Source organism: Parathielavia appendiculata (genome assembly GCF_033297405.1).
Source record: "Parathielavia appendiculata strain CBS 731.68 unplaced genomic scaffold N657scaffold_3, whole genome shotgun sequence".
Classification (NCBI taxonomy): Eukaryota; Fungi; Ascomycota; class Sordariomycetes; order Sordariales; family Chaetomiaceae; genus Parathielavia; species Parathielavia appendiculata.
This window is the reverse complement of record NW_026944222.1, coordinates 1808556-1829784: the sequence shown is the minus strand read 5'-3', so window position 1 is coordinate 1829784 and position 21229 is coordinate 1808556. Positions and strand designations below refer to the sequence as shown.

The 21229-nt window shown below is 55.3% G+C and overlaps 6 protein-coding genes and 1 non-coding gene across 7 annotated transcripts; 4 read left to right on the top strand and 3 right to left on the bottom strand.

Moving 5' to 3' along the window:
• Nucleotides 1-135: 135 nt before the first annotated feature.
• N657DRAFT_t53 lies at nucleotides 136-220 on the top strand. The gene has a single exon. It is a non-coding gene; the product is annotated as a tRNA-Ala (tRNA).
• Nucleotides 221-1706: 1486 nt separating this feature from the next.
• Nucleotides 1707-3608, top strand: N657DRAFT_632246 (methylenetetrahydrofolate reduct; the record flags this gene model as incomplete). The annotated part of the gene is made up of 2 exons (XM_062791133.1): nucleotides 1707-3405; nucleotides 3460-3608. The coding sequence occupies 2 exons, from the start codon at nucleotides 1707-1709 to the stop codon at nucleotides 3606-3608; spliced, it is 1848 nt and encodes a 615-aa protein (XP_062649863.1).
• On the top strand, nucleotides 3595-4502 carry N657DRAFT_291849 (uncharacterized protein). The gene has a single exon (XM_062786640.1). It carries the CDS (start codon nucleotides 3703-3705, stop codon nucleotides 4405-4407), a length of 705 nt encoding a protein of 234 aa, XP_062649862.1. The 5' UTR covers nucleotides 3595-3702; the 3' UTR covers nucleotides 4408-4502.
• Nucleotides 4503-4548: 46 nt separating this feature from the next.
• N657DRAFT_614503 (uncharacterized protein) lies at nucleotides 4549-7834 on the bottom strand. Its single transcript, XM_062790441.1, has 5 exons — nucleotides 7614-7834; nucleotides 7424-7542; nucleotides 6708-7370; nucleotides 5581-6653; nucleotides 4549-5514 (listed from the first exon to the last, which is right to left on the bottom strand). The coding sequence occupies exons 1-5, from the start codon at nucleotides 7676-7678 to the stop codon at nucleotides 4999-5001; spliced, it is 2436 nt and encodes an 811-aa protein (XP_062649861.1). The 5' UTR covers nucleotides 7679-7834; the 3' UTR covers nucleotides 4549-4998.
• A 2201-nt stretch (nucleotides 7835-10035) lies between these two features.
• Nucleotides 10036-14614, bottom strand: N657DRAFT_642858 (uncharacterized protein). Its single transcript, XM_062792427.1, has one exon. The coding sequence runs from the start codon at nucleotides 14248-14250 to the stop codon at nucleotides 10207-10209; it is 4044 nt and encodes a 1347-aa protein (XP_062649860.1). The 5' UTR covers nucleotides 14251-14614; the 3' UTR covers nucleotides 10036-10206.
• Nucleotides 14615-15591: 977 nt separating this feature from the next.
• N657DRAFT_679087 (uncharacterized protein) lies at nucleotides 15592-17602 on the top strand (the record flags this gene model as incomplete). Its single annotated transcript, XM_062796142.1, has 3 exons — nucleotides 15592-15782; nucleotides 15848-16978; nucleotides 17035-17602. The coding sequence occupies 3 exons, from the start codon at nucleotides 15592-15594 to the stop codon at nucleotides 17600-17602; spliced, it is 1890 nt and encodes a 629-aa protein (XP_062649859.1).
• A 1139-nt stretch (nucleotides 17603-18741) lies between these two features.
• Nucleotides 18742-21120, bottom strand: N657DRAFT_688701 (heat shock protein 70; the record flags this gene model as incomplete). The annotated part of the gene is made up of 3 exons (XM_062796954.1): nucleotides 18742-20840; nucleotides 20899-21019; nucleotides 21094-21120. 3 exons carry the CDS (start codon nucleotides 21118-21120, stop codon nucleotides 18982-18984), a joined length of 2007 nt encoding a protein of 668 aa, XP_062649858.1. The 3' UTR covers nucleotides 18742-18981.
• Nucleotides 21121-21229: the final 109 nt, after the last annotated feature.

The following is a 21229-nucleotide window of genomic DNA, read 5'->3' as shown; positions in this document are numbered from 1 at the left end:
CTTGTGCCCCACTGGGCCTGTACATATGGTTGGTTCGTGACAATCTTGTACTGAGCGGACTTCTTTCTCTCTTCGTCTACATTGCCTTGTGTAATACGTAATAGTAATAGACTTTTTGCCACTATTAGCCGCTGAGGGCGTGTGGCTCAGTTGGTAGAGCGTTCGCTTAGCATACTTTCAAGTTTGCGAAAGGTCCTGGGTTCGATTCCCAGCCCGTCCACGTGTCAGAAAATTTTTGGCCAGAGTTGCTCGTGCCAGCTCTACCGGTCTCACATTTTACCCCTTTCTCTATTCCTCTTTCCTCATAAAGTGCGAAGCATCAGCGGGGTTTACCCTCCATCCTATAGCAGCAGTGAACACAAATCTTAAGCTCCCAGTGTTAGTAGTGTGCAATGGCCGACTACGGCCGGGGTAGCACAGTGCGAGTGCCTGGATAGGGTCCTGGAGCTACTAGAGAAAGCTTAACGACCCGGCGTAATAACTTTGTTACACGTAAAGAGTTCTCCGCACTCCTCAATTCGAGAAGCACCCGATGTCAGCTTACTTAATGGCTAGACTGCATGTCATGTCTGGTATTCTCTTTCTTGAATGCATCAGGGCGGTCTGAAGCTGAGTGCCACGTTCGACTACTGAACACTATTTGGAACAAAGTCTATTTATACTTTGTCAGATATATGGATTGAAATCAGTAACACTAAGTTTGTTAAGTAGAGGACGGTTGCTGCACTGTCAACGTCAATGCTAATAACCCAGCCCTTGACGTTACTTGTCGGGGCTCCCAAATCGCCGATCTGAATAGCCGCCAAGCTTGGCGGGCGGGTCTGGCGGCGTTTTCGAAGTCCCGACGAGTACGGAATAGACTTGGATTGCCCCCGATTCGGTCCTCTACCATGGAGCCATAAAATAGCCTTAAAGGTATGGCAGGTCCCTGTGGTCAGGCTGCAATCTCTGCTGGCCTTCAATTTATAATGTATCTGCTTTATCCCTTTGTTGCGGACCCACAAGAAGTAGGTCGTCGGGGTTCATAATTAAGTTTCCAGAAGTGAAGGTGAGGGGCAGTACCCTAGGTAGGCTGGAAGAGATGTAGGAATTCCGTATTGTAACCGTACAATACAGGTGGGGTCCAGGATCGGAAAGCGAGCCATCGGTGTTACCCAATGATTTCGCCTGCGAGTACGGCGGTTGCATGCTGGAATTTCTGCACTGTGCATGAACGGCGGTATGCCCCGCGTCTGCCCTTTCCTTCATTCACTCCGACAATGTCGCCGAGCCTCGAGTGACTCTTTTTCTCCCTTTTTTCGTTCGTTTTCTTTCTTTCCCACTCCTCAGTTTCCATCCGCGTTTCGGGACCATTGCCGGCTGGTAATCGAGGGCACTGCGGTGCAACATCTAGAGGCGTAGACGATTTGCTTCGTTGTCCGCCGAGGAAGTGCGCCGTCTTGAGCTGCTGTCGAGTTTGACTAACCATGTATGGTCTCCTAATCAGCCCGTATTTCTACTACTTCTTTCTCTCTTTTGTTTGCTGTACCTGGCGCCTGGAGATGAATCTCTCGTTTCGTCTTTGTTCCCGTCTGATGGCTTCCCTCCGGGTGGCTCGACATTGCTCCTTTGACGGCAGCAGCAAGCTAACATAAACACTCTCGTTGATTGGCAGCAGTTGTATCCTCCTCACCCTACCCTCTTCCCGAGTAGAGCAACCCGCCACCATGCATATCCGGGACATGTTGGCGGAAGCCGAGAGAACCGGCGAGCCGTCCTTTTCGTTCGAGTACTTCCCGCCTAAGACGGCCCAGGGCGTGCAGAACCTGTACGACCGCATGGAGCGCATGTACAACTTTGGCCCCAAGTTCATTGACATCACCTGGGGCGCCGGCGGCCGCATCGCCGAGCTGACGTGCGAGATGGTGGTCCAGGCCCAGGCCTACCTCGGGCTCGAGGCCTGCATGCATTTGACATGCACCGACATGGGTGAAGAGAAAGTCAACGACGCCCTGCGCAAGGCTTATAAGGCCGGTTGCACCAACATCTTGGCCCTCCGCGGCGACCCGCCACGCGACAAGGAGAAGTGGGAGGCTACCGAAACAGGGTTCCGCTATGCCCGCGATCTTGTCGCCCACATCCGCAAGATGTACGGTAACCACTTCGATATTGGTGTTGCCGGCTACCCGGAGGGCTGCGACGACAACAAGGATGAAGACTTACTGCTCGACCACCTAAAGGAAAAGGTCGACATGGGTGCTTCCTTCATCGTCACCCAGATGTTCTACGATGTGGACAACTTCCTCCGCTGGGTCGGGAGGGTTAGGGAACGTGGCATCACTGTGCCCATCGTCCCGGGAATCATGCCTATTGCCACCTATGCCAGCTTCCTGCGCCGGGCGAACCACATGAATTGCAAGATTCCCGAAGAATGGCTGGCGAAGCTCGAACCGGTCAAGAACGACGATGTGGCCGTCCGTGAGGTTGGCAAGACGCTGGTCGCCGACATGTGCCGCAAGATCCTTGCCGCTGGTATCCGTCATCTGCACTTCTACACCATGAACCTCGCCCAGGCGACTCGCATGGTTCTGGAGGAGCTGAATTGGTTGCCTTCCCCCGACCGCCCACTCAAGCAGGCGCTCCCTTGGAAGCAATCCTTGGGTTTCGGGCGCCGTGGCGAGGATGTCCGGCCCATCTTCTGGCGCAACCGCAACAAGTCGTACGTGGCGCGCACCCAGGAGTGGGACGAGTTTCCCAATGGCCGCTGGGGTGACTCGAGGTCTCCGGCCTTCGGCGAGCTGGATGCCTACGGCATTGGTTTGACCGGCACCAACGAGCAGAACCGTCAGAAGTGGGGTGAACCTACCTGCATCCAGGATATTGCCAACTTGTTCGTTCGTTACTTGAACAAGGAGATCGAATATCTCCCCTGGAGCGAGGCGCCGGTGGCAGAAGAGGCTGACCTGATCAAGAACGAGCTGATCGAACTAAATCAGCGGGGCCTGATTACCGTGAACTCACAGCCAGCTGTCAACGGAGTCAAGTCGACCCACCCTGTTCACGGTTGGGGCCCTTCGAATGGCTACGTCTATCAGAAGGCTTATCTCGAGATGTTCGTCTCGCCCGCGCTCTTCCCAGAGATCAAGCGGCGCATCGAGAACCACCCAGATCTGACATACCATGCCGTGACCAAGTCCGGCAATCTTCACACCAACGCCCAGTCCGAGGGACCCAACGCTGTCACCTGGGGCGTGTTCCCGGGCAAGGAGATTGTCCAACCCACTATTGTGGAGAGAATCAGCTTCCTCGCTTGGAAGGATGAGGCATTCCAGTTGGGCACCGAGTGGGCTCGTTGCTACGACGCCGGCAGCCCAAGCCGTCTCGTCTTGGATGAAATCATGAACACCTGGTACCTGGTCAATATCGGTAAGGCAACCCTTGCAGTTTCTTGTGGGGTGACCGACGCTGATAAGCACTCAGTTAATAACGATTTCCACCGTGGACATACTATTTTCGAAGTTCTCAGTGGTCTGGAGGTTCCAGACTTGGACACGGTTCCGCAGCCACAGACCAACGGGACTAAAGCACACACGCACGGCGCCCCTAACGGCGTCGATGCGTCAGCATAATGTCTCATAACTGGTCGTCTCCCAGTCGAACTGCGCCGTTCAACCCGGCCAGCCGACTAGCCGCGACGACGAATCTCTCTTCAACATTTTTTGCATGGCCATGATACATTTCAACCTCCCAACTTGCACACACGCACAACTTTTAATCCATCTCTCCATCCGCAGCCTGGAGCGGGACGAGGCCGGACCTAAGAGAAGACACATTTCACGACGCACTCGACATCAGCATCATTTAACATACAGCAGCATGCATTTGGGAAGGCGTTTTATAAGTGGGCGGGTGACGAATGATATGCATGACGAGGCATGTTCATTGTGTCCTCCGAGATCATGGTTTGATTTTTCAACAAAAACAGGGAAGGCAGGCAGGCAGGCGTGTTTGGAAAGAATGGATGAATTTCAATCATCAATCGGGAGTCATCTGAAGACCGGGCCGGTTTGGAAGAAAAAGGGGAGAGAGTTGCGGGGGAGGGATATGATCAACCCAGGATTTTCATGCATCACCGATATCTCAACGATACCCAGGGGAAATGTAAGCAGAATTCGGAATTTCTTAGGTTTGTTGACATCCCTTTTGTTCAGGGGTGGACAGACATCAACTTCAACAGTGGTTGAGATACAGGAGAAGAAAATACAGAAGCTGAAAATACAGAAGCTGAAAATACAGAAGCTGAAAATACAGAAGCTGAAAATACAGAAGCTAGAAACGGCAGGTAGAAGCCGTGATCACATCCAAGCAGCCAAACCGGTGGTGTATGGCGGGCGGCACGGAACAAATGAGAGACCCAGAGATGCTTGATGTGCGCCAGCCGACAAGGCAATGGTCTCGTCTAAAACGCGAACGCATAATACAATGGCCCCAACTTGCTGTCATTGGCAGATGGCTTGTGAAAAACAATCCAGCACATATTGTAGTTGGAAAGGCATACGTTCTAAGTATACAGCCAACGGATTTTCTCTTATTTGATACAAGCTCTGCAGTGCATTCTCGACGTGCCCAAGGTTGAATGATCCAGGTAGTCCACAAAAGCCAGCATGTAACGGCCAGGATCGTACTGTACTCCGTTCTTTATCCAGCACGGGTCATGCCCATTCGTCCCCGCCGTTTTGCTTTGTGTTAACCGCTCATGCAAATTTCGCGAAGACGTCCGCATGCCCTTGAAGCCCAAAGCAACCTTTTCGAACCCCAAGCACAAATGACCTCAGTGCCCAACTCATACGCATCCCGTACTGTACTGTATAACACAATCGACACAGTGATTAGTATCTACCCCTTTCTCTACCTCATCAACTTCACGAGCTCCCAAACCATGAAGACCAATAGTGAATTTACCCCAGCAGGAAAAAGAGAGGAAACCCCTAGTGTGAAGCCAAATCTGAGAGGGAAGCACTACTGGTAGCCCCACTGCTCCTCATCAGCAACCTCGTAATCCATCTCATTAAGATCCCGCCCCTGGCCGTGACCGTGGCCGGGCGGCCGCTCAAGCAGAATGTGCACGTCTTTATCGCTGCTGCTTCCTGCCCCCGCGGCGGGCCCGTCGTCATCGCCGTCGCCGCCACCGTGGCCTTTGCGTGTGCCTGTTGGTGGTGTCTTTGTTGCTGGGTCGACGCTCCCTATCCCGGCAGGGCCGGTGCCAATTTGATGCATCTTCGCGTTGCTTGGCGTGATGGTTGTGGTGGTGGTGGTGGTGGTGGTGGTGGTGGCGCCAGGAGTGGTGGGCGCCGAGCCGGCCGAGCCGTTGGGTCCGCCCCAGGCTAGTTCGAGGGGTGATGAGGCGTCGAGGCCGGGAATTTCCTTGTTGTTGAGGAGAACCGAGTTGAGGAATTTCTCGGCCGTTTTGCGGTCTTTGAAGGTGATTTCTGCGAATGTCGAGTTTGTCTGGACGTCGGTAAACTCGCCGATGCCCTGGGGGTTGAGTCAGTTACTGGGACTAGATAGTTGAGCTGAAAAGTCTGGAAGGGGTATACTCACAAAAAGGTATTGCCGCAGGGTTTCGTCCCTTTCAGGCACAGTGAAATCCGCTCCCGTGACAATAACCTTCTTGGGCCGGTTGTCGAGGGAATAGGCGGCATAAGCGGCGTGGACGTTACCCGCGTTACCACGGCCGCGGAAGCCCCCGCGGAATGACCCACGCGGCGTGTACGGTGATGCGCCTCGCCAAGCACCTCTGCCTCGTCCATAACCACCTCGGCTTGGCCACGGGGTTGGGGTGTCCAGTGCGTCGGGGTCAAGTCCCATTTGCCTCGCCTCGGCCTCGAGCGCTGCCAGTTGAGCGCGGAGTGCTTCCGTCTGACTCATGGGCTTCTTCGGACTGTCTCCGTTCTCGTCGGATTTGGAGCCATTGCGGCCTGCGAGCTTGGCTTCAAGCCTCGCCTTCTCTTCTAGCTGCTTGGCGAGGAGCTCCTTTTGCCGCCTTTCGAGCTCCTCCCTCTGGCGCTCCAGCTCCTCCCTTTTCTTAAGCTTCTCTTCATATGCCCTTTGCTTCTCCTCTTGCTGCTTGGCGAACTCTTCCAAGTCTATCTCGGGATGCGGGCCAGCGTGGCTACCATCAGCAAGGGATGAGCCGCTGGTGGCCTGTGCCCTCTTTGCGCCGGGCGCACCTCCCACCATGGGTGCCGAGGCCGGGAGCGCAGATTCATCGTCTTTGTACCAAAACACCTTGACAAAGCGATTGTCGAAGATGACTTTTGGTGACTGATAGGCGGCATTGGCGGCATTCCAGCTGTCAAATTTGACAATAGCCAATCTCTTATACGGCTGCATTGAAATGTCCAGGATGTAGCCAAACTGCGAGAAAAAGCCTTTCACCTGGTCTTCGCTAAAGTTCTCCTCCGGAATATTCTCCACCACGATCGTGGACTTCGCCCTGTCGAAGACGGGTCCGTCCGCAGAAAACGGCGCTTTCTCGCCCCGGCTTTGACGGTTCTGATGCTTGCCGCCTCGAAGTCTGAGAGGGCGGCCAATGTCAGGGACGGCAGTCTGCCCGGAAATCGGACCGCGTCCGTTGAAGAGGTCGGGAATGAGGGCATTGGCAGGGTCATACTCTGCTCGGTTGTCAGCTACCTTGATGTTTCGACCTGACGTGATGCGCAGCCTACCTTCGACAGCCGGGGGCTGCGGTACCGGCTGCATGGCGCCAAATGGAGGTCCAGGCGGAGGCGGATAAACGGGATCGTCGCTATGCGCAAACTTGCAGTTGCTCCCGCGCTGACAGTAACCCTTCTTCTCCCAGTCACGGCACTTCTTCCTCCTCCTGGGGCGTTCCTGTGACAGGAGTTCAGGCATGGGATGTCCGGCGGCAAGGCTCATGCCGAACATTGCAGCTGCATCCATGGCGCCCTTAGGGTGAAAATAGCCGACCAACGAGGGTCCTGGAGGGCCCTGGGGCGACAGTTGGCCGGGCGGGTGGTAAGGCGGAATCCCGGCGGCAACGCCTCTGAAGTCGTCTGGTCTCGACGCGCGCCCCCCTCGCCGAGGCTGCTTGAACGCTCTCGCGCCGATGCCGGCGTCCCTTCCATTCTGCTGAGCATTTGGGTCGTCCCAATCGGTGTACGGCCGCTTTCTCGACCCATTCCGAAACGGGGGCGGGTACGTCGGAGCGGCGCCCACGGGGCTATCATCGTAGTAAAGACTCGGAGGCGGTTGACCGGCATCACCAGGGGTCGGAAGGGCTGCATACTTCTGAGGCGGGGGTCGGGCGCCGGGTAGGTATGATTGGTATGTGAGAGCTTGAAACAGATCGCTCACGAATACCGGCGAGTCTGCAACAAAGGCTGGTGAGCTTGGGAAAGGTACAAGGCTCGAGAATGCGCACCTTCTTTGAGGAAGTCGGGCATTTCCTCCTCGCAGAGCTTGCGCACGTCGTCGACGTTGCCATCGTGGCGCAGGAGGGCCAGAACATAGTCGGCGAGGACGTCCGGGTCGGCGTCAGATCTGTTGCAAGGGAATAGCAAGATGTCAGAGCGGCGCAGAGAACAAGAGGATAAATGACGAGGAAGACGGACGTATTCTCGAGGCGCTCGACTATCCACTTCTTTAGGTGCTGCGAGTGCTCCTCTGAAAACAACATGTTGGTTGTTCTTCTGTGGTTTAGAATGTTCCATGGACGTAGGTTGGAAAAGTGAGAGTAACTTTTGCCGAACTTCTTGTTCAAATTCGCTTGTTGGACTTGGGAGCTTGAATGCTGATCAGAAGCTCGATCATGTAAGGTAACAAAACGTTCGTCAAGAGACGCGAGCAGCGGCGGGGTGTGTACAGGTAATTTACATACCCAAGCCCTCGCGTAGTTCCATAATATACCATAGCGCCGCCACCGGGGGTTTCCAAACTGGTCATAGTGACGGTTGTTCCTATGCCAAGATCATCCCTCGATATCAATACTATATTGGCCAGTCAAAACGGTCATCATTGATCGTCAATGAGCTAAGTTCGTCAGTGCTTCCGGATACCTTCTAAAAACAGCTTATCTTTCAAGGAAGGAGCTGTTCTGTTTGGATAATGGTCATTGCGACTATGTTGATTTGAATCTATTTTGCAGTGTAAAATTTATTTTATGTGTAAGTGTATTTTCGAGGGCCAAAATACTGCCAGGCAATTACACCACTTGGCTGGCAAAGGCACTGGCAACGGCATCCAGAGCTTGTTGCGCATAGCGATGTGGCGCGCATGTCGGGCAGAGCAATATGAAGGTCTTGGCAAATGCAGCTTAGCCTTGTTGTAGTAGTATATAGTTCAATACAAAAAGTCTTACGTTCAATTCCAGTTGTGATCCAATGTCTCGGAATGAAAATCCAAGTGAGAAACTAAATGATTAGTAAGTAAAGACAAATAGTTACTATGACCATTTTGGAAACCCCCGGTGGCGTCCAAAAGTCTCCATACACCCCCCTTGATTAAACGCGACTCTCCACGCGTCGCGACACCCCTATGCTTTTCCAACTGCAACAACTCAACATCGTGAAGCTCAATCTAGCTGATTTCGGGGCCAAATTAACGTAAATTCGCGGCCGGAATGAGGAGTTATCACCAGTCGCTCGTGCAGCCATTTGCTGCGCTGTAGCTTGCGGTAAAACCTACCGGGCTGTAGCGGACGCGTTTGGCGTCTTTGTCGGCGCCGTACAAGACTGCATTCGACGCTGGGAAACTCAACAGACCTTTGATTCGAAACCTCGAAAGTGCCGTCCTCAGAAGCTTTCGCCATCGGAGAAGCGGTATATCCTAACTCTTTTGAAGAGAAACCGGGATGTTGCTAAAAAGGCTCTGGTTGCAGCCACGGGTTTTAAAGTGTCCTACTCGACAATACGTCGGTGCCTCCGCGCTCAGAACCTCCGCAAATGGAAAGCAAAGAGAAGGATACCTCTTTCGAAGGAAGATGCCCAAAAGAGGTATAAATGGGCGTGTATATGGCTCGAAGATATCGAAAGTTGTTGAGAGTTCGAAGCCCCAGTTCGATATATCAACTTCCTTTGCTGATCTGATTTAGACGCTCTTTTCCGATGAGTGTTCATGTCAAAATAACACTTCAAATCCGACCTCTTGGGTGTTTCGTTTCCCTTCTGAGAAGTTTGACAAGCGGTTCGTCAACTTGAAGAACCATGTTAAGGCGAATATTACGATCATGGTCTGGGGAATGGTCTGGAGAGGTGGCCGGAGTGAGCTCATCATCATGGAGAGAGACGAAGACGCGCCTCGTTGAGGATATACGTCCAAGTCTTCCCAAAAGGCTCTTCAAGAAGGTCTCCTGCCTTATTACGATGGTACAAGGCATTTCCAGCAAGACAATGCTAAGATTCATGTCTCCGAGGCCACTCAAAACTGGCTTGTCGAGCATGCAATCGAGTGGATGGATTGGCCGCCACATAGCCCCGATTTAAACCCCATTGAGCATGTCTGGGCGGCTCTAAAGAGGACCCTGAAGAGAATGTTCCCTGATCTCTGGGAACTCAAAAGGAATGAGCTTAATATTGGAGATTTCAAAGAGAAGTTGCGTACGGCGTGGTGGCCTGTAGATCAATCTCTGATCGACAGGCTGATCGACTCGTTGCCTTGCCAGCCCGCGGCTGTAAAAAAAAGCTGAGGTTGGTACACAAAATATTGAAGCCTGTGAACTAGGCTTTAATTTGAATATAACACTATTCGCCTATCTTTCACGGTTGTTGAGATGTGGTCTGTTAAAGGCTAAAGGTAAGGATGCAGGTGGCAGGTTTTGGTGGGGTGTATGGAAACTTTTGATCCCTCACTGTAGGCAAGGTAGGATGCTTACGGTAACTTACCCGTCCAAACCTTCTAGGTTTGACCTCGAGCAACGCCGTACCTAAGGTACTACCTCATCCCGACTTGTATGCCCATGCCTTATTTTGCGAGCGTCTAGTCGATATAAAACGAGCTCGGTATTCTTGAGCCTTCAACCATCGCGACAAAACCACCTCTCGATGCATGCAATCCAGACAAGAGACTGCCAACCTGGAACCCTCACCACTCTACCCTCTTCCTTTAAGCTAAGGTACCTTATCCAAGTACGGAATATATACACCTCTAGACATCAGCCATACACGTACAAGTACATACATACAGTAATACACTGCCGCTCACCCTCTATTATACACCCTGCTCCTCGGAACTCCCATCATCTGGGACCCCTGCCTTCAAAGCATCCACAACATCCTCCGCCGACATCCCACCCTCCACCTCCGGCGCCGACTCTTCCGTGTTCAGATATCCGCCATGCGTCCAAACACCGCGATAATGTCGCGGCGTCCTGATCCGTCTCTTGTCATCCGGTCTCACCAACCTACCACCCCTCCACGTCCTCACTCCCTGGACTTCCTCATCCCCTTCCTCCTCCCCTTGCTCCTCATCCATCACCTCGTCCTCTTGCCCGCCGCCAGGTCCCGCCTCATCTAGCGGTCCTTTCCTCACCCATCCCCCCTCCTCAAAGATCTCCGCCTCCAGCGACGACCCAATCCGATGCATCGTAGTGACAGCGTGCACCGTCTTGGGACACTCGTCATTGATATACCGAAACTCCCTGCTCGCCTCGCGTGACCAGAGCATCATCTGCTCGAGGTCCATGTACTCCTTGGCGAGGACCAGCAAGGTATGCGAGATGGGCCGGGGCCGGTGCGGGTTGGTGCCGATGCGGCGCAGCGCCAGGGGGACCTGGTTCTTGGCCTGCTTCTCTGCCCGCACCATGTACCAGCCCGTCCACTGCGGCATGAGCACCTTCTCGCACACCGTGAACGCCTCGCGCCACCGCTTGAGCCGCGCCAGTGCCTGCACGTGGTAGTTCCAATTCTTGCTGTCCAGGTCGAAGCCGCGGCTGCGCACGCTGGCGATGAGGCGCAGCAGGCCGTCGGCGTCATGCTCCTCCAGATAGAGGCGCTGCATTGTCTTGAGCGGGTCGCAGAGGCGGAACCGCTGGGCATAGATGACCGGCTTGGGCGGGGTCTTGTCGTCGAGGTCTTGGCCTTGATCCGCGTCCCGAAGTTTGTTCGAATCTTGGTTTTGATCTTGGTCTTGGTCTGGGTCTGGGTCTTGGCCTGGGTCTGGGTCTTGGCCTGGGTCTGGGTTTTGGCCTGGGACTGGTTCTCGTTTGTGGTCTGAATTGAGGAAGGATGAAGCGGGCTGGTAGCGCTTGGTTGCTCTCCCGAGGACGAGCTTCCACGTCTGCTTGACGCTGTCGTATTTCTTTTCGTAGAAGTCGGCGAGCATTATTTGGTGGAGAAGCTTGAGCGGGATGTTCTCCTGGCTTGCCCGGTTGGGATAGCGAGAGTTATGGAGGCGGATGACCTGCTGCACGGTAGTGTGCTCGCGCATCTGGGTTAGGATGAAGAGCACCTTGGAGTAGAGGCCAATGACGGAGCGGATGTCGTCAGGCGAGCCTCGGTCTTCCCTCTCCAAAAATTTATAAAACTCAGACAGTATCTGTTTCAAGAAGTCTGCTCCCTTGGCACCTCGTCGCTTTGTATAGGGCAGCTGCTGCCATCTTCCCAAGGCGTCGATGACTTTGGTCATGCGCATTGCCGACTGGGGGAAGTTCAACTTTGACATCAGCTCGTTCGTCTTGAGCACCATGTGGGGTTCGCCCGTGTTGATGAAGGCCGCCATCAAGAGAATGAAGTGGTCTGCCGTGGGTTCAAAGACGCCCTCCTGGTGTGCGACACGGAGCAGATGCATGGCGTGGTGCGACTGGCGGGCATAGAGCAGCGCCAGCAGGAGGTGATTGTAAGTGTCCTGGTTGTAGGCGATTCCTTGTGCCGACATGAACTCGAGCAACCGGTTGACGGTGGTCAAGTCTCGGCGCTTCGCGTTGTGGTGAAGCAGCGCGTTCCAGAGCATTGTATAGTCGCCGTACAGACCCCGTTTCTTCGTGATCTTGACGCAGAGTTGCTCAGCCTCACTGAATCGGTCATTCTGGCAGTACGCTTCGACCAGTGCTCTCATCATGGCCACGGTCGGCTTAACACGCCGTTCTCTGGCCAGTTGGTAGAGCTCCAGGGTGAACTGGAGGTCGCCGCGGAAGCCGGCCATGCCCATCATGGTTCCGAACGTGTAATCGTCGGGCTCGAGGGCGTCGCATATGTATGAAAAAAGGTTGACGGCTCCTTCGTAGTCTCCTGCCTTGGCGTGGGCATTCATCAAAATGTTCCACTGCTTGATTTCGGGCGGCTTCCCTGTCCTTTCGGCGGCCTCCATCATTACCTGATGAGCCGCCTCGGGATCGCCCCTGACTGCATGGGCTTGCATGAGTGTTGTGCAAAACTTCGAGTCCTCTTCAAACTTGTCGTCGTAGTGCTTGGCATACTCCCCCGCCAGTCGCATGATTGACTTGACATCACCCCGTCCGCCATAGAAAGCCATGAACTTGCGGTATGCTCTCTCGTCCAAGTGGCCATGGTAACGATACCAGTCCTCCAGCAAGGCTTCCATCCCTACGGTATTATAAGGGAAGAAGATGTTCATCATGACCCTCAACAAGGAAACGGGCGCGCGCACTCCAGGAAGCGCCCGGTACTTCTTGAACAGGTCGGTGGCCAGCTTGTTGCGTCCCTGCTCCGCGTTGAGGACGATGTAGAGCTCATAAGAGCGCGGATCCGGGGCGCGGTGTAACATGAAGACGACATCCGAGGGCCGAAACAAATGCATCGAACATCTTACGATATGCCGCAGGAAAGAATCGACAAGCGCGGTCCGTTGCGGGAGGTACTCGGGATCGCTCTCGAGGAATTGGTACAACTCGTTCACTTTCGCCTCGAAATTGGCCGTTGCCGCCAATATCGGGTAGCCGGGCGTGCAATCCGGCAACCGACCTTGACTCGGGGCAGCTGCGGAGCCGGTCACAGGTTCGGCCGGAGGATCTGGTCCCTGAGCAGCCAGAGACTTGACGGGTTGGTCTCCTGCCATTCTACCGAGAGCATCAATATACCACTTGTCCATGACCTCTGCGGGTGTTGGGTCAGCCAAAGTTTCAGCTTCCTGCAATTCCATGGCGTAGGGAACGGTTTGGGCCGCCTGTGAGGGCGATGGGTCGCTTCCAAACTCGACATCCTGTGGCTGCTCCTTGCCGGTATCGGTTTCTGATATTCCGGGTCTCATCATCGATTCCGTCTCTTGGGCTGCTCCTGAGTCCAGTCCAGGCTGGACGTCCCCTAATCCGACTTTACCCGTCTCCTGCACCTCCGCCGGCTCAAACCCAGGCTCGGCAGTTGTCAGTGCCGGTGGCTCGAGAGCCGGTTCTTCCTCGCCCAGGTTGCTGGAGTAGAGTTCCCAAGCCCGAAGCACCAAGTCCCATAATGACAGCTCAAATCCGTAGGCGGCGATGTAATCCAGCGCTCGACCAAATCCGCGCTGTTCCACGGCGGCCCTGAAGACCGACATGGCTTCAGAGACGTTGTGCATTGTGAGGTGCGCCTTGACTACCGCACGCACGATGCCTTCGGTCCACGTGTCCACCGGGTAGTGGGCAAATAGGTCGATGACCCTCCAGGCCTCAATTGGCCGTGTTGACGCCGAAATGGCGAGCATAACCCTAGTCATGTATTCACCCTTCAGGGTCGGCTCTAGTGATGTCCAGATCTGGAAGATTTGGTCGTAGGCGCCGGCGTGGTCGGAATGCAGGAGATACTCTAGGGCTTCAGGGCCCTCCAGAGCTTCGGGATCCCCAAGCACGGCATGTTCACCCCAATGACCATCCCTGGCCTCTCCCAGCACGTCGAAAGGGTCAGTGGCGGCGTGTGATTTCGGAGGCTGATTCGACTGGCGAGGGACGGCGGAGGTGAAGGGACGCAACATGTGATTCCGTGGCCTTGGACCAACCTCCAAACGAATCGGGTATATCGAGGGCGGTCTCCGTAAAAGAGCGGCGGCTCCGCTGGGGTATAAGAAGTCGAGCAGAAAAGTGGAAAATGTCATGGTCTCGGTGCTCTTGCTCGGGTTCGCTGGTGTCGCGTGAACCTTGGACTCGCGGGGCCGCTGGCGAAGGAGGGCCTGGCAGGCGTCGACGAGCTCGAACTCAGCGGCTCCATGGTGCCAAAAGGCGGTATGGAGCTTGCGGCGGGTTTGCAAACAGGACCTGGCCGAGGGAAGAACTCGCTGGAGGCTGCTGCTGCAAGGCTCGATGCTCGTCGCGGTCCTCTCCAGCATGGCGGTAGACGGCGTGGCAGGGCGACGGCAGTCCACTCGATCCCAATGCTAACCAAAGGACAGACTGCGTCACCGTCGCATGGTCCGTAGCGAGTGGTCCTGTCCCGACGGGTGCCGCTATGTGTCGCGATGGGGGAGCACGGGAAAACGCGCGTTTGCGCTCCGTATCATAGCGGGCGTTTCGCAGTCCAGGTGTCTGTCAAACCTCCGGACGGTGGCGATGCGTGGTCCAAAGTCGTATGGAGAGGAAGGTTGTCTCGGCACAGAGGTAGGGGACCGGTCTCGGAAGAAGCGGAAAGCGGAAGACACAATACCTACTGTAGGTTTGCACTTTGTTCCCAACAGCTAGAAATTTTGGGCCTCCAGTTGCGGGCGGGCGCTCGCCGGTGGAGCAGGCGCCGAAGCTCCGGGTCGTACCACTGCCGCGGCAGAAAGCTCCACTGGTGAGTGGTGATTGGACGCAGTCATCGCCCGGACGCATGCGCTGGAGGCTCGTGGCCCTCGAGATTCACTGGAGTGGGAGATAGAAGGTTAGTACGGATCCGTACGTTTACCCGGTCCTGTCAGTGGGACTCTGTTGGAGAGGATGACTGAGAGTTTACGACGAAGTGTTAGTGTCATGTTTACGTTCTTCTTCTCCGCAGCATGTCCGGCCTTAGGTCTGATAGACTAGGCCGTGGATAATTCTCCCTGATCATCACTCGAGTACTCTGTAGTACTACTTCAGAGGGACGTAGAGGCTCACCAATGATTCTCATTATTTGCTGACGCGCTCAACCCCTGATCGGGATTGAACTCCTGTGAGCTGGTGACACCCGAAGCGTGGCAATTGTGAGCTGAACTTGTGCGCATTTCTCTGAGGTGGGAATAGTGGATGACTGTGCTTACCGTTGATCCCGTCGAAAGCGGATGGAGTAAGACGGGTGATGTGGTGTGATGGTTTCGGTTCACAATGCAATGTTGTCAAGTTTATGGATCATGGCTCACTCGGACAGAGCCTGCTCGCAGGTCTCGCACGGGGATTGGACCAGAATGACCGTACCTTTCCTAGTGACTTGGGAATAAACTGTTGGTCCTCAACTAAACGACTGTTTTCGGATTCCTCCCTGGTGCTGTTGACATCTTTGTGGCATCTGATGGATGGGCATACATACGCTGAGCTGCTGGGCTACACAGCCCTAACCCTGCACTTGGCGCCTGACCCCATTGATTCAGCTTCTGCGGGGAAGATCTGGATTCCCACGAGTGCCCCACATTTTTGGGGGTTCCGGCTTGAAGCTTGAAGCACACGACAAATAGACGCAACCCCTCTACCACGCTGCCCGTGCTCGCCTGGCAACAATGGATATCACCGAGTTTGTTCTCTCCCTGAGGGAGAAGGCGCTTCTTTATGGCGACTACTCGACGTACTGGTCGCAGCTGTCGGGCAAGCTGCTCAACTGCCGCAAAAAGCTCAACATTGCGACAAGGAGCCGCGGCAAATTCAACCCCAAATCCCCCGTCACGCCCGAGCAGATTGCCGAGAACCACGAGTGCGTTATCCCGCAGTTTGACTTCTCCGTCACATCTCAAGGGTGTCTGACAACATATGCCACAGATATGTCACCCTCCAGCTGCTGACCGCCGAGCGGGCTTGGGCCCAAGCCATGTCCATCAAGGCGTCACACTCGGCCGACACCAAGGGCATGACGAGCAAGACGCGGTCACATATCGTCTCGAGATTGGACAAGGCAGCCCGCACTGCCGAGAGCCTGGCTCAGGCCCTGTCTTCCGCCGCAAGTGGCGCGTCCCCAACCGACCTCCTCGACGCCCGCGCGTACGCCGCCATGCTGAGGGGCGCCACCCTCTTCGAGAAACAGAGCTGGGAGTCTTGCCTCAAGAGCTACGCCGTCTGCCGCATAATCTACAGCGCCCTTGCCACTTCGACAAAGGGCGACGCCTTCAAGGATCTTCTGTCTGAGACCATCGACCCCTCGATTCGTTACGCCGCATACCAGGCCAAGATCCCACGGACGCTGCCTATCGTCACCATTGCGCGCAAGGCCTTTGACCATGCGGACCCGGAGTTGGTGGATCAGGTCAAGCAGCTAAACCCCAACGTTCTGGCCCATGGTGATCCTGATGCGAATAAAGGGGCCGAGGGAGCTCCAACCACCCTCACATGGCGAGGCAGAGAGGTCAAGATCGAAGATGCAGCGATCGCGATTGCCTGGGCCGCTGTAGGAACGGCAAGAGGTCAGCTATTCGAGAAGCTGGCATCAGCAGGCAATTTGCATCCCAAGGACATGGCCGGCGCTTACGACGAAATCCTGGTTGCCAGCCAGGATGCCGTTGACGCAACCAAGCAGGCCATCGACGAGCTCAGGGCTGAGGGTGCCACGCAGAGCGATCCGCGGATGCAGGGTCTCCAGATTACGCGGACTGCGGTGAACTATGAGATGATTAGCTGGCGGATTGGCCGCAACAGAGCCTTGGTCGGGGAGAATGACGGCGTCAAGACGGACTTCGGCGCTACTTTGAGGAGGAAGAAGCGGACGAACGAGTCGGAAGGAGACAGAAGCAAGGGCGAGGCCCCGGGGCGTCAGATTGCGCGGTTGAAGGAGAAGGTTGTGTTGTATGACGGCATTCTACAGAGCCTCGAGTCTGTCAAGGAGCTGCCCGGCGTTGCTAACGATCAGGACTTATTCGGGCGGTTAGAAGCTACGTCGCACTACTTTACTGCCCTCAAGTATGTCCCTTCCCAACTCTTCACGTCCTTCCACAGATAAACTAACAATTCCATAGATCACTCGCCATTGCCCGCTCCCACGCCATCGCCGGCAACGCCGTCAATTCCCTCGCCCTCATCAAACACGCCCTGGACCAATGCAAGGCCGCCAGTTTCCCTCTCTCCAATAGCAGCGACAACGACCAAGATGAATTCACACCCCGCAACATCCAAGTCACCAAGCGCAACGTCACCCTGCTGCACGACACCCTAGCCGGCGAACTGCAGCGCGGCCGCGCCCTCGTCGAAATATTCAGCTTAACCGACAACAAGCACTTGGCCCAGCCCCTGACGGGAGGGCCCGCGTCGAAGCCGCTGTCCAGCCGCCTGTTCGACTATGCGGCCGGCGGCGTCGATCTCGAGAACATCGTCACCTACCCGCCACGGCTCGAGCCGTTCCCCGTCAAGCCGCTCTTCCTGGACGTTGCCTGGAATTATATCGAGTATCCCGGTAAGAACGGGCAGCAGCATTCTGCAGGCGCGGCCACGGTGCAGCAACAGCAGGATAAGACGAAACCTGGCGCTCCTGTGCCGGAACCGGAGGCGAAGCCACAAAAGAGGAGCTGGTTTCCGTTCGGGAGGTGATTTTCTTGTGGTTTATCCTGTAGTAGAGAGCTGGATCTTCTGAAATATGAAGGGTGAGTTGAGGGAAGGGAATAGACAAGATTATGGTGAAGATAGCAGGGCCGCTTGCTTTGGCCTGGGGACGCTGTTTTAGAATGCAGAAATCGGCGAGGAGCTGCTGATACTGGTGCGGTGGTAGGTGACCACTTGGCCTACTTTGTCCCCCAGGCAAGCCAAATCGTTCCAACAGCATGACTGACGACGGGTATATCAACCCCCTCCTCCAGCCAGCGTGGCACCACGACAGGGCTCCTGACGGAACATCCACCGATAAGAACCTCAAGTCCATTCTTCGTCTCACACTCATACCCACAGTCATGTCTACCGAGACGGCCTTCAGGACCCTGTTGGAGCTTTGAGCTTCCGGGAAAGATGCATAACAACTGAATCATCCGCCAACTAGAACCCATGGACCTCATGCGTAGATCGACCTGCCGTTACGTTCGCGACGTCGTCGCGCCCCTCGGCGTGGATGAACTCCTGGTTGTCGAAGTCAGCGAGATTGGTACTGAACGAAACCTTGAACGCCTGCTGCCTTTGTCTTCGTCTTCGTCGCGATTGGCATTTTGCCGGCAATGATGAAGGGGCCCAAGTCAAAGCTACTGGAAGGGGGCTCCAGCCGGCACAGCCGATTCTGCGTAGACTGTGGTCTCAGCCCGCCGCCAGGTCAAACTCGATACGGACGCGGTACTCCCATTATGAGGAGATGGCATGGTATCTGTGATACCGACGAGGATATTGAGGACTCGGAGGAGAATATCATGGAACCTGTTGAGCCAGACATCAATTGGTAGTTGGAAAGATTTAGAGCTGTAACACGGCGAAGGACAAGTCAAATTTCTCGCTTTCTAGCCACAGCCAGGGCAAAACCTCATGCCGCGGCGTCTGTCTTGGCTCTTGATGTGTTCGGCAAAGTGATTCATGCTTGAACGAAGTGAGGATACTGTAACTACTTAGCAACTTGGGCATCGTCTGAGTAGGCATTGCTCCTCGTACCGGTCATCGACGCGGACTTGGTGAGAATACCATTGAGGGGGGATTCGGATTGTATTGCTCTTGTGGCCGTGTAGTTACAAATACACGCATGCGCCTTTATCCAGCCCCCATCCCGTTCCGACCCATCATCGAAATCTTAAGACAATCCTGCCCATGAACGCAGCAGTTTTGATGCTCAGTAACGCCGTCCGCCGTCTGCATATTAAACACTGGAGATCTCAACCAGCCTCCAAGAAACAACATATGATACACAGAATATACACTGGAGACCGCTCCAACCTAGTCAGACACACGAGAGGAAAGAAAATGTGGGGGTATAGAGGCATCAATGACTGAGCCGACGCTTAAGCCTTGGGCTCGTCCTTCTTCTCGCCCTCAGCGCTCTGGCTGGGCTCGCCAGACTCGGCGCGGGCCTTGTGCATCTTGTCGAAAAGGTTCAGGCTGGCAACTTGGAGGTCATCGGTCTTCTCCTTGATCTCCGCAGAAGTGGCCGTAACCTCGCCGGACTGAGCCTTGGCGACAAATTCGCGAAGAGAGGCAATCTTCTCGCGGATCTGGTCGGCCTCAGCCTTGTCCAGCTTGTCGGCATACTCGTTGAGGGCTTTCTCAGTATCGTTCACGACGCTGTCGGCGCGGTTGGCCGTCTCAATGACAGCCTTGCGCTCCTTGTCCTGCTCAGCGTACTTCTCGGACTCCTCAACCATCTTCTGAATCTCAGACTCAGAAAGACCAGAGCCCGAGGCAATGGTGATGGACTGGTCCTTGTTGGTGGACTTGTCCTTGGCATGGACGTGGACGATAGAATCGGCATCAATATCAAAGGTAACCTCGATCTGGGGCACTCCACGGTGGGCGGGAGGAATACCGACAAGCTGGAAGTTGCCGAGAAGCTTGTTGTCCTTGACGAGCTCACGCTCGCCCTGGTAGACCTTGATCTCGACGGCGGTCTGGAAGTCGGCCGCAGTAGAGAAAACCTGGGACTTTTTGGTAGGAATGGTGGTGTTGCGGTTGATCAGGCGGGTGAAGACACCGCCAAGGGTCTCAATACCGAGCGAGAGAGGAGTGACATCGAGAAGGAGCAGGTCCTTGACCTCGCCAGAGAGAACGGCACCCTGGACGGCGGCACCGATGGCAACAGCCTCGTCGGGATTAACCGACTTGGCGGGCTCACGGCCGAAAATGCTCTTGACGGACTCGGAAACCTTGGGCATACGGGTCATGCCACCAACGAGGATCACCTCCTGGATGTCCTTCGCCTGAAGGTTGGCATCCTTTAGGGCCTTGCGGACAGGCTCGACGGTCCTCTTGATGAGGGGGTCTACCATAGCCTCGAGCTGCGCGCGAGTGAGCTTCTGGTTGATGTGCTTGGGGCCCGAAGAGTCGGCCGTGATGAAGGGAAGGCTGATGTCGGTCTGGAGCGACGAGGACAGCTCAATCTTGGCCTTCTCGGCAGCTTCACGGATTCTCTGGATGGCCACGCGGTCGTTGGAGAGATCAATGCCAGACTCCTTCTTGAACTGCTGGACCAGGTGGCGGACGAGGTGGATGTCAAAGTCCTCACCACCAAGATGAGTGTCACCGTTGGTCGACTTGACCTCAAACACGCCGTTCTGAATCTCCAAAATCGAGATATCGAAGGTACCACCGCCGAGATCGTAGACGGCAACGACACGGTCAGCCTCCTTCTCCAGACCGTAGGCAAGGGCGGCAGCGGTGGGCTCGTTGACGACACGGAGGACGTTCAGGCCGGCAATCTGACCAGCATCCTTGGTAGCCTGACGTTGAGAGTCATTGAAATATGCAGGGACGGTGACGACGGCATTCTTCACGGTCTTGCTGAGGTAAGCCTCAGCGGTTTCCTTCATCTTGCCAAGGACAAAGCCACCAATCTGGGAGGGCGAGTACTTCTGGCCGCGCGCCTCAACCCAGGCATCGCCGTTGGTGTGCTGAACAATCTTGTATGGCACCTCTTTAATATCGCGCTGCACCTCGGCGTCGGTAAACTTGCGTCCGATCAACCGCTTGGTGGCGAAGAGGGTATTCTCGGGGTTGACAACGGCCTGGCGCTTGGCAGCAACACCGACTAACCGCTCACCATCCTCAGCGAAGGCAACGACTGAAGGTGTTGTGCGAGCACCCTCGGCGTTCTCAATAATCCTGGGGGTCTTGCCCTCCATGATGGCGACGGCGGAGTTGGTTGTGCCTAGAGAGCGGCTGAATGAGTCCATGGTCGAGTCTTGACGTGGGCGGCGGCGACTTACCGAGGTCGATGCCGATAACAGCGCCCTTGACCTTCTCATCCGTAGACTGGAACCGCGTGAACGCGGGAGTCCTCCACAGCAGACCCGCCGAGCGGGAAGCTACTGAGGTTGCCCTGGGAAGCTGGATGGCTGTTAGAAAAGATGCAACGATGTCATCGCGCATGGCAGTCGCGCTTCTGGAGAGAAGAGACTTACAGCACGAGGAAGCCGTGTAAACAGCATTGTGAAAGGCTCTAATTAAAGGAAACTAACACCCTTCTCTAGGTAAAATGGGGGAATCACGGCTAAGCAGACCACGGGTGGGTGGGATGGTGGAATTGATGGAGATGGA